General features: G+C 38.3%; 2 protein-coding genes across 2 annotated transcripts; both read left to right on the forward strand.

Moving 5' to 3' along the window:
• The first annotated feature begins 2,338 nt into the window (after positions 1-2,338).
• On the forward strand, positions 2,339-9,423 carry LOC135125909 (sortilin-related receptor-like). The gene is made up of 11 exons (XM_064051678.1): positions 2,339-2,582; positions 4,499-4,747; positions 4,804-5,468; positions 5,598-6,291; positions 6,439-6,608; positions 6,656-7,749; positions 7,812-8,120; positions 8,173-8,432; positions 8,499-8,691; positions 8,743-9,014; positions 9,226-9,423. The coding sequence occupies exons 1-11, from the start codon at positions 2,385-2,387 to the stop codon at positions 9,301-9,303; spliced, it is 4,182 nt and encodes a 1,393-aa protein (XP_063907748.1). The 5' UTR covers positions 2,339-2,384; the 3' UTR covers positions 9,304-9,423.
• A 315-nt stretch (positions 9,424-9,738) lies between these two features.
• On the forward strand, positions 9,739-15,401 carry LOC135125916 (sortilin-related receptor-like). The gene is made up of 11 exons (XM_064051691.1): positions 9,739-10,149; positions 10,732-10,953; positions 11,010-11,674; positions 11,778-12,462; positions 12,611-12,780; positions 12,833-13,926; positions 13,981-14,325; positions 14,379-14,780; positions 14,832-14,984; positions 15,037-15,194; positions 15,252-15,401. Exons 1-11 carry the CDS (start codon positions 9,946-9,948, stop codon positions 15,327-15,329), a joined length of 4,176 nt encoding a protein of 1,391 aa, XP_063907761.1. The 5' UTR covers positions 9,739-9,945; the 3' UTR covers positions 15,330-15,401.
• The last annotated feature ends 369 nt before the right edge of the window (positions 15,402-15,770 follow it).

Genomic DNA, 15,770 nt, shown 5'->3' on the forward strand with positions numbered 1-15,770 from the left:
TAAGATCCATATCTGAAGATGATGTATTCGTGGCATTAAAAAAATCAAAGGATTCTTTTACGACCGGGCCTGATGGTATTCCCAGCTTTTTAGTAAAAGATTGCGCATTAATCTTTGCTCAGCCTCTACAAAAACTCTTTAATTTAATATTGAAACAAAGTAAAATCCCAGATATTTGGAAAAAAGCATGCGTTTGTCCCATTTTCAAGTCAGGGGATACAAGTGATGTAAAGAACTATCGACCTATTAGTATTTTATGTAATTTTGCAAAAATCTTTGAATCGATTATGTACAAGCAGATTTACTCTTCAGTGAAAGGTTTTATATCGCAAGATCAACATGGCTTTATGCAAAAAAGATCTACAATAACAAATCTGGCGTGTTTCACACAATACACTTCTGAAGCAATGGACAAAAAAAGCCAAGTGGATACAGTTTATACAGATTTTCGAAAAGCTTTCGATCAAATTGATCATTTTATTTTGTTAAACAAACTTCGAGGGTTCGGCTTTTCAGATTCATTACTCCGATTGTTTTTATCATATATCAGTGAAAGGAGTCAAGTCGTAAGATATCGAAATTTTTGTTCCAAGGTGTTCACTCCTACATCTGGCGTGCCACAGGGTTCAAATTTGGGACCACTGTTATTTCTTCTATTTATCAATGATATTGTTCAAAATATTTCTTGTGAGAAACTTCTATTTGCGGATGACCTCAAGTTATATAAGGAAATAAAGTCTGTCGAAGATTGTAAAATTCTTCAATGTAATGTGAATGCTGTCATTAGTTGGTGTAAAGATAATCGTTTAACACTAAATAGAGACAAGTGCTATATTGTTTCATATTCAAAAAAACAAAATCCCTTAATCTTTAATTATCAAATATTAAATATTCTGTTAAGCCGTAAGGATACTTACAAAGACTTAGGAATAATTTTTGATTCCAGATTAACCTTTGTTGAACATATAACAACTAATATTTCACAAGCCTATAAGATGTACGGTTTTGTTTATAGAAATTGTAGCGATTTTTGCAACGTTCATACTTTATCCACGCTATATTTTACTTTGGTAAGATCACGCTTAGAATACGGAGCTCTTATATGGTTTCCAATATATGATGTCCATATTAATAATTTAGAGTTGGTACAGCGCAAATTCCTCAAATTTTTATGTTTTCGTTTAGACAGATTCTATCCGGAAAGAGGATTTAGTCACTTAAATTTGTTGACTAGATTTAATTTTGTATCATTAAAAACTAGAAGAATTGTTACTGTCGTCAAGATTTTGTTCAATATGCTGAATAATAAAGTTGATGTGCCCCAGTTGCTTAATAAACTCAATTTTAAAGTACCAAGAATCAACTCTCGACAGAGTACTATATTTTATTGTTCAGCGAATAGAACCAATGTTTTACGCAAATCTCCAGTTAATTTAATGTGTGACTTATGTAATGGGATAGCGGAAGTTTGTGACATAAATATTAATTCTTTTAAAATGTTGCAAAATTCTATATTGGAAGTTTATGGTATTAATTAAGTGATTATTTAGTTTAATTATTTTTTTTAGTTATAACATCATGTAAGTAATGTTTTAGTTTTAATTACATCGTTCCCTGTAATTGGGTGTATATTAGCCTGTTGGGAATAAAGTATTTATTTATTTATTTATTTATTTAAAAGTGTATTTGTTGGAAATTATTGTTGCAATAATTGCAGCTGCTGTAATTACTTCAATTTCTATTGAAAGTATCTCCTCATATCATATCTTTAAGGAAGACTGTGGAAATGGTTTAGATGAAATGAACTGTGAAAATAAAACGTTTTCGGATGAGAATTAATCCATTATAATTTGAACATTAATAAACATATGTAACAAATAGTATCATGATGTAGATATAATAAGTATTACAGGACGAAACTTGCATAGGCAACTAACAGTACGTCAGATCTACCCCACTTTTTTGTGAACTTATAAACCAACTTTCAACAAAATTTATAAACAATGAAAACATGTATTCCTTGGGAATGTGGGATAAGACAAAACAAATTCCATAAGAGTGACTCACTAACCAAGGTGTCAACAACTAATGACACCTAAAAATTACAAAAGATGTTTTGGGATGTTTTGAACTGGCAGTATTCTCTTCAACAAAACAAACAAGAAGCAATTTGATCGTTTCTACTTATATTCCTTTCGGTTTTCCGTGCTATAATGAAACGCAGTTAATTACAAATGTTCAGTAAAAACCGATGACGTCATCTTATCACCGACAGGGTGAAAAAGGTGACCCCCTAATTTCTCCTCTTTCGGTTTGTTTACCAAATTTAACATATCAGTACATTTTTGCAATTCTTTATCTACTTTTGTTATGATCGGTGTGCAATGAAAAGCACCAGTGTTTTATTGATTGTGTGCCATTTGTTTTTACATAATGGAGCAGCAGAACTCACAAAAACATTACATGGATGCTCTGAGCCTTCGCAAGGAGTAGAACGCACAGTAATTATTAACAGAGATGAACTCTTCCACTCTCCCCCGGTTGTAAAAAGATCGACGGATAGCAACACCATAGTTTCGAGGGTAGGTAATTAACTACTTACATATTTATACCAGTACAACAAAAAAATCTGGTTGGAATAAAATCCGAACAATGGAATTGGAATTTTAATAAATAGCACAGAATCAAACTTTGCTCGAGCGACTTCTCAGACAATTTTTAACACTATGGTGTTACAAAATTTTATTTTTAAAAGTTATTTGAAATTGTGCCATGTGGTGAAAAAGTTATTGTCATTCCACAAGTCGGTAAACAGAGTAACAGTAAACTTTTTTCTATTAATATTCAAAGGTTAGATAAAGTTGATAATCTTTATTACGTCGTACACAAAGAATATAGCGAACTTAATGGTCAAATTCACTGCGATTTTTACACGAAGTTCTGAACAGGCGAGAATTGGGAATCACTTATCTGTTCCCTTTTCTGTAACATCGGGGTTTCCACAAGATTCACATTGCGGTCCTATTTTGTTCGTGTTATTTATTAATGACATAACATCTTGCTTTCACAATTGGAATTTTTTATTATATACTGACGATTTGAAGCTATTGAAAAATCTGTTCAGTCTATGAGTGACGCAATGGAATTGCAAGTTGACATTAATAGATTACGTGCATGGTCTTTTAGCAATTTACTACCTTGAAATCTCAAAAAGTGTTATGTGATCTCCTTCCTCAACACTAAATCATTGGTAACTTTTAATTATCAGTTAGAAAGATCTGCGATAGCTCGTGTGAAAGAAATCAAGGATTTAGACGTTATTTTTGATTCATCCCTTACATTCAAACAACATTATTATCATATTTATAATAAATCAATTAGAATGTTAGGCTTCATATGGCGTCATTGTTATGATTTGTCTCAGTGGTACATTAAATTGTTGTACACTTCATTTGTACGTTTTCATCTTGAATACTGTTCCCCGGTATGGAATCCATATTACAGAGTTGACTGTGATCTACCAGAAAAAGTTCAAAAGAGGTTTCTTCGCTTGAGGATAGGCGTTGTATGTCGAATATTTGCTTTCTCCATTGTCTCATAAATGGTAACATTGACAATTCTTTACTGTTAAGTAAGTTAACGTTCTTAATTTCTGCAGGCAATAGTCGTATTACGCGTAGTTCAGTGACGTTCATAATTTCTGTGTCTAGTACCGACAGAACTAAATATCATCCTATGTTAAGAATGATGGAGAGAGCAAATCAAAAACTTATTCATAATTAGACAAAACAATCATACCAGTCCTAACTAAGTGAATTTCAGGAAAAGTCCATCAAGTGCTTATCTAAACAAATTCTTGATTATTAAATTGTGTTGGAACTAGTTGACGATTAAACTCCTAACATGAACTGTGAATTTACAATCAATAAAACAAATTTATACAACGTGTTAGCGCCGATCGAAAGTTCGCATTTTTCCTATTAGACCGCAAGAATTAGCTACGCGTGTTGGAAAAACTGTGGCGTCGTCTTCGTTACGATTTATTGTTGTTAAACAAAGGCTTCCTCTCTTTTGTTAACTACCAAAGCAACTAACTTAACCTAGCTAACTCACCACGTGGTTTTCACTCACAACAACACACCAAAAGTGAAGTCTATCTCCCTACCAAGACGCCATCTTTACCAAGCCGCCCTCTTCTACTAAGCCGCCCTCTTCTACCAAGCCGCTCTCTTCTACAAGCCTCTAACTAAAATTCCCAGCAGAACTACCCACTACCTAAAAAGCGCTAACGTGCACCTGGTTGCCTATATTTCACTTTTTTTTTAAATTTTTTTACACCACATTACCAAAATCATTAGGACATATCAGGCGATAATATTTAAAACGAAAACTTTGACAAAATTCGTTCACAGATTGTTTTCACACATGACTCAATTGAGAGTATTTTGTTTTAAAAATAATACAAGCTAATTCTTTCACAGCAGTTTTCTGATTTTAGATTAATCACCTCAATGACACTCATGACCAGCTGATGGTCCACTGGGTAGGCAATCAAAGCAAAGTCATCATTTGTTTAGCACGTAACCCCAATCCTACCAAGGATCCAGAACCCTCAACTGTGTACATTTCATACGATGATGGCGATACATACGAAAACAAAACATCCCTTTTCAAAGTATCAAACGAATCAGATCAGATGTATGCCACTTTGGAGAAGTTCTACATACACCCGACTTACGACACACACGTGAGCACCATCAATGTCAGAGGGCGCTCACTCCACTATATTTCTTTTGCTTCCAGCTGGTGTTTACAGATATTAAAAACAATTTACTCTTCGTTACGACAAACCACGGCCAAGACATTAAAAAAATCAAGTTGCATTTTAGTCCTATCCAAGTTTTGTTCCACGAACTTGAACCATCAGTGTTCATTGCTTTAGATCAACTATACAGATTATGGGTGACCGAAGATTTTGGAAATACTTTCAGACAAATGCAGGACTCGGTCAGGAGTTTTCACTGGGTGAAGGAAAGCGATTCCCTTCATAGTCTGGTCGTGCAAAGGATGGAAACTGATGGTTATAACACCATCTTGTATTCGAACGATTTATTTTTAAATGGATCCGGCATAGTTCGGGCTACAAATATCTCAGATTTTTGTGTTAGAGACGACTACCTTTTCACCACGAAAGTGTCTCCTACAGGGGTTCTAGAACTATATCTCTCTTACAAGCTGGGGAAGGAAAAAAAGGGTCTGTTTCACACTAAAGTGGATATTAGGAGTTACTTTATTGTAGACGTCACGAGTAACAGAGCGCTTGTAGTGGTTAGCGATTCGAATACCGTTTCACATTTACATGTTTCCGATTATTTAGACAATGAAGATGATGTGGTCATGTTTATGTTTTCGCTGGTGGATGTGTTGTCCTATTTTCCGAACAGCACGTTGAACTACACTTGGATACAGTAAGAAAACTTGTAATATTGTAACTGACAACGTTTGTTTTTCTTTCTTTTACGAAATTAATCTCGGGCGCCAGTTTTTTTAAATATAGTCGTTATGTGAAAATAAAACCAATTATATTTGTATTCCAGTCGCGTTCCTGAAAACGCTTTTGTCGACGTCTACAAGGTCGAAGGTCTCTCCGGAATTTACATAGCCTCTCAAGTCGTACCCAACACTGAATTATACAACAACAACGTCAGTCTCTGGAATTTGCGTTCGTACATTACTTTTGACCATGGTCATACATGGCGTTTGATCCAGGCTCCAGAACGAGACGTCGACGGTCACCCGATTCCATGCTCAGTGAACACCAACTGTTCATTACACTTAAACCTGGAGTTCAACCAACGGCACTCTGGCAATAGATCTACCAGTATCTTATCGAGTAAGTCCGTTCCGGGTATAATTATAGCAACCGGTGTTGTGGGGAAGTCCCTGGATGGACACCACGGAATCTACGTTAGTAACGATGCCGGCTTGACATGGAAACAAGCACTCAACGATTCGTACTTGTTCAGTATGGGCGACCATGGTGGTATTTTGACAGCTACCGAATATTCAAAATCGAACACGGGGACGAGACACATTTTGTATTCGACGGATGAAGGTGAAAAGTGGCAGCAGGCAAAGTTTCATAGTGAAAATATTATGTTATTCGGGTTAGCGACCGAACCGGGGGAGAATATGGCAGTGTTTACTGTGTTTGGGTCCATACCTGAAGACCATCAGTGGGTCATTTTTAAACTGGAACTGAGTGACGCGTTCAAGTATAATTGCTCCAAGGTGAGAAAATCAGGCTTTTCTTTATTTATACTTACCCCGCTGACGTTAAAAGCGACATGCGACCTTAAATGCACCAATCAGAGCCGAGTTTCCTACAAATATTGGACATGGTTATTGTCAAAACTAATAATTCATTTATTTCTCCAGGACGACTATACAACCTGGCCATCTAGCAATCAAAACAACATCTCATGCGTTTTGGGACAACAGTTAACCCAGCAACGTCGAAAGCGCCATGCGAATTGTTACGGTGGCGAAAATTTTGACACTTCCATTTCGATAGTGCCTTGCAGTTGCGATTTCCGTGACTACTTGTGGTAACAATAACACTGATTTTAATCTTTTTCGTCATCCTAATTTTCAGTGATTTTGGTTTTGTCCGTTCCGACGAGGGACACTGTGTCAGGATTGCATCCATCGTAGACGACCTATACAACGTGCCTATAACTTGTAAGCTTGGCGAATTTTACAATCGTACCAGAGGTTATAGGAAAATTCCGGGCGATGTGTGTATCGATGGTGTCGAAAACCGCTACCTACCAGAAGAGGTCCCCTGTTCGACCAGTGACCTGCAGGGTTTCTTGCTTGTCAGTGAAAAAAACAATATTAGTAAATACGATTTAATTACGAAAAAGCTGGAGCCGTTGCCCCTGAAGAAACTGGAGAATGTGATAACCTTCGATTTTGACATGAAAAGTAATTGTGTTTATTGGGCCGATAGTACTTTTAAAACGATCGAGCGACAGTGTATAGATAACGGACAGTCGGAAATTTTGGTTAATACCAATTTGGACTTAATCGAAGGAATGGCGCTAGACTGGATGTCGAACAACTTGTATTTCGTGGATGGAAAAAGGTCGACAATCGAGCTGATCAGAACGGATATTAGTGACAGTGGAAGAATGAGACGTACGGTTGTAGGACCCACCCATTTAAGGAAACCAAGAGGTATCGCTCTTCATCCCAAAGCTGGATACATGTTCTGGACGGACTGGTCCGTCGAAAATCCTTCAGTTAATCGTGCTGATTTGGATGGCACAAACATATGGAAACTCTTTGGAGAAGCACAAGTTAGGTGGCCTAATGGTATCACTGTTGACTACGCCGAGGAAAAAATCTACTGGGTAGACGCCGACAAGGGCTATATGGCCAGTAGCGACGTAAACGGTGGCCACTTCATACGTTTATTCTTTGAAGTTAACGATTTCGGTCATCCATTCGGTGTAGCTGTCTTCAAAAACAAAATTTATTGGACCGAATTGCGAAACAACGTTATCTTTAGCGAAGATAAAGATTTTCAAAGTGGACACGAGGTCCTCGCGAGACTATGTAATGAGTTAGATCTAAAAGTGTACGCTGATGGTATTCGCACTGGTACCAATTCTTGCACGAACACATCTTGTTCGCATATTTGCGTCGGGAAACCAGACCAAGGAAAAGCGTGTCTTTGCCCAGACGGTACGAAAAGTCACTTTACTGAGATGCGTGAAGTAGAACTCACATCATTTGTTTCGCTACAGGGATGGAACTCAAAAATGAAACGTGTGTTCCCGAAACAACGAAGCCCTTCGTTAATTTAATGGATCCTCAGGAGAGTTGCAGCGACGATTTCTTCAGGTGCACCGACGGCTATTGTATACCAATTGGATCGAAATGTGACGGCAAAAATGACTGTTACGACGGGTCAGATGAAAAAAATTGCTCGAAAATGTATACACAGGAGGAGTTCTGCTGTGATGATGGCAGGTGTATTTCGATGATGTGGAGGTGTGATAACTTTTACGACTGCGTCGACAAGTCAGACGAACAGGATTGCTCACCTTGTGAAAGTAAGTAGCGAGAGATTCGTAGAGAATAAAGATGATTATTGGCCCTTTTTAGACGATGAGTTTGACTGCCAAACGATATTTGATACATGTATTCCACAGACGAAGAAATGCGATGGCAAACAAGATTGTGTAAATGGATTAGACGAATTGAGTTGTGAAAATATGCCGTGTTCGGAGGAAGAGTTTCCATGTTATGGACGCGAGCATGTCCTAGGGTGTATTAAAAAAGTGCAGGTCTGTGACGGTACTAAGAACTGCATTGATGGTAGAGATGAGGCGAACTGCACGACTACCGCGTCCTCATCACCCAAGGTATATCTAGCCTGTAATTGAAATATTTAGAATGTTTAACATATTCGTTGGGTACTTATTTAACAGAACAAAACTTGCGAACACGACGGGGTGTTCCAATGCGCCAACCAAAAATGTATTCCTTCCCAGTGGAAGTGCGACGTCGTGGACGACTGCGGCGATGGTAGCGATGAAATAAACTGTCATAACACTGCAACCACAACAACCACGACCATGCAACCCACCTCGGTCATTGATGCTGACACGTTTTTTTGCAACAGTAAATATTGACATTTACAATGAGCTAGGCTCCTTATGTGCGTTTTTTTAGGTACCCAATTTCACTGCATATCTGGCTCTATGGTCTGTATACCCCTAGATTTTCGTTGCGACGGCTACGACGATTGTGAAGATCAATCTGATGAAATGAGCTGCATCGACAGAAATACTTGTCCGGAAGGACAGTATGCGTGTGATGAATTTCAATGTATTCCATCTACGTGGGTGTGCAATGGTGTTATAAACTGCCTAGATGGTAAAGATGAGAACAACTGTACGACGAACATGCCCGAACGTGGTAATGTTACTGTTCCGATCATTCAGGTGAGGTGTATTTAGTACCGTCTGCTTAACGTGGTATAAAACTAGATTTTAATTTAAGTTTTAATTAATTACACTATAACTGATTCAAGACCTATACATATAAATACGTCTTATCTTAAGTTAAGTCAATATTTGACTCTAATATTGCTGCATATGCTCAAAGAAAGTTTTTTTTAAACGTGTTTACAGCATATAGGTATACTTTTTCCAGAATCTAATGCCAGTACAGTCGACTTCACCATCATCAAGTCAGATTTACGAGCCAGTGAATATAACAGATTTAAAATAGACACTGGAAGACCTTTGGATTTGTCATTTATAAAGTCATATGTCAGAAAGCAAAAACCATACCTTCACTCTTTGATTTTATTACACTATATGTCCATTTATACAAGAATACATTTTGTATTTTTCATTTTTAATAAAAATGCATTAATAATTAAAAATTGTATTTGTTGGAAATTATTGTCCTGTAACTACTTCAGTTTCCATTCAATGTATCTCCTCCTTTTTGTTCACATATTTTACTCCAGGAAGCATTACTTTGCAGAAGTCACACAAATAAATTTTCTGGTTTGTGAAACATAAGTAAAAACAAATCCTATTAGTGTAATATGACTTAAGGCACAAGAAGTTTCGATCTTTAAGCAAATCAGGGACCACTTTGCATTTCTACTTGTGTTGTTGACCTAATAATTATATTCCACCATCTCATTAACTGCGACACGATTGTTTATTCGTTTTCAGCAAAAACCGGTTGAGTCAGATGATCATCACAGGGTGGCAGGGGTGACTACTGCATAATCCACTGTTTAGTTTTGTGTGAATATTCGTTCGTTGCATATTATGTAATTGTATTTGTTTACTGAAGTTGAACTTATCGAGTACATTTTTTCATTTATTTACCTACTGTTGTCATGACCGGTGTACAATGAAGAGCGTCAGTGTTTTATTGGTCGTGTGTCAATTTTTTTTAACTAATGGAGAAGCAGAACACGATAACTACGAGAAAACATTGCATGGATGCTCCAATCGTCAACAAGGACGAGAACATGCAGTAATTATTGACAGAGATGAACCCTCGCACCCCCATGGTACAGAAGCTTCAACGGACGACATCACCTTAGATCTGAAGGTATTTAGCTAATTATGCTTGTAGTAAGTGAGAACTCATAAGTGATAATTTATTTCTCGTAACAATAAACAATAAATTGTTGTTACGTAATGATTATTTTCAGCACTTCTTGGTATTCAGCTGAATGTAGTCAAGGTGAACCACAACAAAAGTTTTAATCAATGCAGTTTATATCACATACCCAAGCCACTTTTAAATATAAAGTTCAGAACACTTTTCCCGAGTTATTTTTTAAAAAAGGTATCAGGACAATGCCCCTTGGTTACGTGGAGTTTTGGAAGCATTCGAAAATAATGTTTTCATTAATGTACTGTGACGTGGTGTATCAGCGAAATGCAACCAGTTAAACAACTGTATACGTGACAACAATCAATGAACGGATTTTTGAAAAATTTTCGTTCTGTTACTAATAATGTGACCAAAATCTAATTCATAGTTTTTAGTAGCAGAAGACCAACTAATTTCTTGCCGACCATAACCCCTTAACTTTCCCTGTTCAAATCTCCTCTGCATTATTTTATCGTATTAGTACATCGAATAACTTTCTTGACAAGACTAATTCTCATTGTTTTTTAATTTCAGATTAACCACTTGGAAGACACCCACAATCAGCTGGTAGTACACTGGGTGGGCAATGGAAGCAAAGTCATCGTTTGTCTAGCACGTGACCCAGACCCTACAGCTCTTTATATTTCATACGACGATGGCAACTCCTACCAAAACAAAACAAATCTTTTCAAAGTATCAAATCAGACTTATGCTATTTTGGAGAAGTTCTACAAACACCCGACGTACGACACTCACGTGAGCATCACCAACGACAGAGAGCGCTCACTCCACTATACTTCTTTTGCTTCTAGCTGGTGTTTACAGATATTAAAAACAATTTATTCTTCGTTACGACAAACCACGGCCAAGACATTAAAAAAATCACGTTGGATTTTAGTCCCATCCAAGTTTCGTTCCACGAAATTGAACCCTCAGTGTTCATTGTTTTGGATCAACTACACAGATTGTGGGTGACCGAAGATTTTGGAAATACTTTCAGACAAATGCAGGACTCGGTCAGGAGTTTTCACTGGGTGAAGGAAAACGATTCCCTTCATAGTCTGGTCGTGCAAAGGATGGAAACTGATGGTTATCACACCATCTTCTATTCGAACGACTTATTTTTAAATGGTTCGGGCATAGTTCGGGCTACAAATATCTCAGATTTTTGTGTCAGAGACGACTACCTTTTCACCACGAAAGTGTCTCCTACAGGGGTTCTAGAACTGTATGTTTCTTACAAGCTGGGGAAGGAAAAAAGGAGTCTGTTTCAGACTAAAGTGGATATTAGGAGTTACTTTATTGTAGACGTCACGAGTAACAGAGCGCTTGTGGTGGTTAGCGATTCGGATATCGTTTCACATTTATATGTTTCTGATTATTTAGACGACGGAAATGAGGTGGCCACGTTTACATTGTCTCTGGAGAATGTGTTGTGCTATTTTCTGAACAGCACGTGGAACTACACTTGGATACAGTAAGAAAACTTCTAATGTTGTAACTGACAACTTTTGTTTTTCCGTCTTTTACGAAATTAATCTCGGGCGCCAGTTTTTTAAGCAATTGTATTTGTATTCCAGTCGCGTCCCTGAAAACGCTTTTGCCGACATCTACAAAGTCGAAGGTCTCTCTGGAATCTACATAGCTTCTCGAGTCGTACCCAACAATGAAAATAACAACGTCAGTCTGTCGAATCTGCGTTCGTACATTACTTTCGACCATGGTCAAACGTGGCGTTTGATCCAGGCTCCAGAACGAGACGTCGACGGTCACCCGATTTCATGCTCAGTTCACAACTGTTCATTACACTTAAACCTGGAGTTCAACCAACGGTACTCTAGCAATCGATCTACCAGTATCTTATCGAGTAAGTCCGCTCCGGGTATAATTATAGCGACCGGCGTTCTGGGGAAGTCCCTGGATGGACACCGTGGAATCTATGTTAGTACCGATGCCGGCTTGACATGGAGACAAGCACTCAATGATTCGTACTTGTTCAGTATGGGCGACCATGGTGGTATTTTGACAGCTATCGAATATTCGAAATCGAACAGGGAGACGAGACACATTTTGTATTCGACGGATGAAGGGGAAAAGTGGCTGCAGGCAAAATTTCATCGTGAAAATATCAAATTATACAAGTTGACAACCGAACCTGGAGAGAATACGACAGTGTTTACTGTGTTTGGCTCCGTACCCAAAGACAATCAGTGGATCATTTTTAAACTGGAACTGAATAACGCGTTCAAGTATAATTGCTCCAAGGTGAGAAAATACGGCTTTTCTTTATTTATAATCACCCCGCTGACGTTAAACACGACGTGCGACTTTAAATTCACCAATCAGATTCGAGTTTTCTATCAATGTTGGACCTGGGCTATTGTTAAAAATAATAATGCATTTATTTCTTCAGGAGGACTATACCACCTGGCCATCTAGCAATCAAAACAACATCTCATGCGTTCTGGGACAACAGTTAACCCACCAACGTCGAAATCGCCATGCTAATTGCTACAGTGGCGAAAATTTTGACACTTCCACTTCAATAGTGCCTTGTAGTTGCGATTTCCGCGACTACTTATGGTAACCATAACTCTGATTTTTAATCTTTTTCTTCAAGCTATATACGTTTCAGTGATTTTGGCTTTATTCGTTCCGACGTGGGACATTGTGTCCGAAATCCATCCATCGTAGACGACCCATACAAGGTGCCTCTCACTTGTAAGCCCGACGAAGTTTACAATCGTACCAAAGGTTACAGGAAAATTCCGGGCGATGTGTGTATCGATGGTGTCGAAGACCAGTACTTACCAGAAGAAGTCCCTTGCCCTTCCAGTGACCTGCAACCTTTCTTGCTCGTCAGTCTAAAGAGAAATATTAGCAAATACAATTTAATTACGAAAAAACTGGACTCGTTGCCACTGAAGAAACTCGAAAACGTAATAACCTTCGATTTTGACATCAAATCTAATTGTGTTTATTGGGCCGACAACGGTTTTAAAACCATCGAACGGCAGTGTTTGAATAGTAACGAATCGGAAATTTTGGTTTCCTCCGATTTGGGAATTATCGAAGGGATGGCGTTAGACTGGATTTCGAACAACTTATACTTTGTAGACACAAATAGGTTAAAAATTGAACTAATCAGCACGGACATTCGTCATAGTGGAATAATGAGACGTACGGTAGTAGGACCTACCGATTTAAGGAAACCAAAAGATATCGCGTTACATCCCAGAGCTGGATACATGTTCTGGACGGACAGGTCCGCCGAAAATCCTGCAGTCAATCGTGCTGACTTGGATGGTACAAATATAAAGAAACTTTTCGGGTACCCACATCTCTCACGGCCTAATGGTATCACTGTTGACTATATCGCAGAGAGAATCTACTGGGTCGACACCGATGAGCACTCTATAGCCAGTAGCGACCTCCACGGTCACCACTTCAAATATATAATCCGCTACGGTAAATCCGTCACTATTCCAGTCGCCATAGCCGTGTTCAAAAACAAAGTATATTGGACCGAATGGAGAAACAATGCCATCTTTAGCTCAAATAAAGACGGTCCAGACGGTAGAGAGGTCCTCGAGAGTGAACGTTTTCTGTTTGACTTGAAGCTGTACGCCCATGGTATTCGGACTGGGTCAAATTCATGCACGAACTCATCTTGCTCCCACATTTGCGTCGGAAAACCAGGGAAGGGAAAAGCTTGTCTTTGTCCCGACGGTACTAAAAGTAACTTTAATTCCGCTGCATTCTATCGTAATTGTTTTGTTACAGATATGGAACTTAAAAACTCAACGTGTCACGTCAATCCCGCGAAACCTCTTCCGAATATAACGAACCCTGTTAGATGTGGCAGCGAATTCGTGACGTGTGATACTCAAATGTGTAGTTCTGATTTCTTTAGATGTGGTAGCGGCGAATGTATACCCCCACGGTGGCATTGTGACCACAACGACGACTGTTTAGACGGGTCAGATGAAAAAGATTGCCCGACACAAAACTGTACAAAGCAGCAGTTCGGCTGTGATAATGGCAGGTGTATTCCATCGTATAAGAGGTGTGATGGCTCATACGACTGCAGCGACAAGTCAGATGAGCAGGATTGTGCACCTTGTGAAGGTAAGTAGGTGTATTGAGATTCTTACTGTGAGGTATATTTTCCTATTTTTTAGAGGACGACTTTGACTGCAAATTAGGCTTTAATAAATGTATTCTGCGAACGCAGCAATGCGACGGTACGAAGGATTGTATAAATGGGTTAGATGAAATGAACTGTGAAAATAAAACGTGTTCGAATGAAGAGTTTTCGTGTGGTGGACGTTACAACGTGTGTATTTTACACAAACAGGTGTGTGATGGTATTAGGGACTGTTTTGATGGTAAAGATGAGATGAATTGCTCTACCAGACCGACACAGAACGAACCTTGCCAATTGAAGTGGATGTTCAAGTGCCCCAATCAAAAATGTATCGCCGCGTGGTGGGCTTGCGATGGTGTGGACGACTGCGGCGATGGTAGCGATGAAGTGGGCTGTTATAGTACAACTATCCCGATAAAACCTCCCGTATCTTTTGGTAATCGTCTTTTAATATTTTGAAGTAACCAAAAACGACAAGCGTTTTTAGAAACAAGTAAGACAGAACTGAACTGTACAGAGCAGCAGTTCGGCTGCGACAATGACAAATGTATTCCGGCGAAGTATAAGTGTGATGGAGACATTGACTGCAACGATACAACGGATGAGTTGTATTGTGACCGTGGTAATGCATCTTGTAAAGGTGTGTTCACATGTGTAACGAGTGAAATACGGTATTCTTGTTTTTTTTTTAGATACCGAATTTGGGTGCATATTAGGCTCCCGGATTTGCATACCACTGCAGTGGCAATGTGACGGTCAGAACGATTGTGTAGATGGTTCAGATGAAATGAACTGCACCATGACCACAACTCTCAATTACGAAAATGTTACTCAAAGTTCTATTTTCGAGGTATTATATTTAATTGCGCATGCGCAAAGAGAGTTTAAAACTTCTATATTTTTTTAGAACCCAAAGCCAGTACGATCAACTTCACCGTCACCAACTCAAATGGTTGAGCCAGCGAATGCTACAGATTTAAGATAGAATCTATATTTGAACATCTGAATTACGTAAAGCTAGAGGATTTTTATATAAGAATAAATTTTATATTTTTGATACGTTATGTCAGTTCCAAGTATGGAAAATTTTTGTAAGAAAGTATCGATTTTGCAATTAGGCTCCGCCCCTTGGTCTGACAACGAATGAAAAATTCATCACGACTTTTCTTTTTTAATTAATACATTTAGTTTTCTTTGTATAACACGAGTACTTAGAACAACGAATAACAAAAATCATCAGAATTGAGACAGGGCGGGTGGGCGGGACTTATATTTTTCCTTTTTTTTTTTCTTAATATACATATCCATGTTTATGGGATGGAGCCTAATTGCAAAATCGATATTTCCTTATACAATTTTTCCATTTTAAACGTGTTGTGCTAGCCCAAACATCCCACCTTAAATTGACACGTGGAATAAAAAAAGC

This window comes from Zophobas morio, unplaced genomic scaffold (genome assembly GCF_036711695.1).
Source record: "Zophobas morio isolate AGI-343-1 ecotype UQ-CSIRO unplaced genomic scaffold, CSIRO_AGI_Zmor_V1 ptg000002l, whole genome shotgun sequence".
NCBI classification, from domain to species: Eukaryota; Metazoa; Arthropoda; class Insecta; order Coleoptera; family Tenebrionidae; genus Zophobas; species Zophobas morio.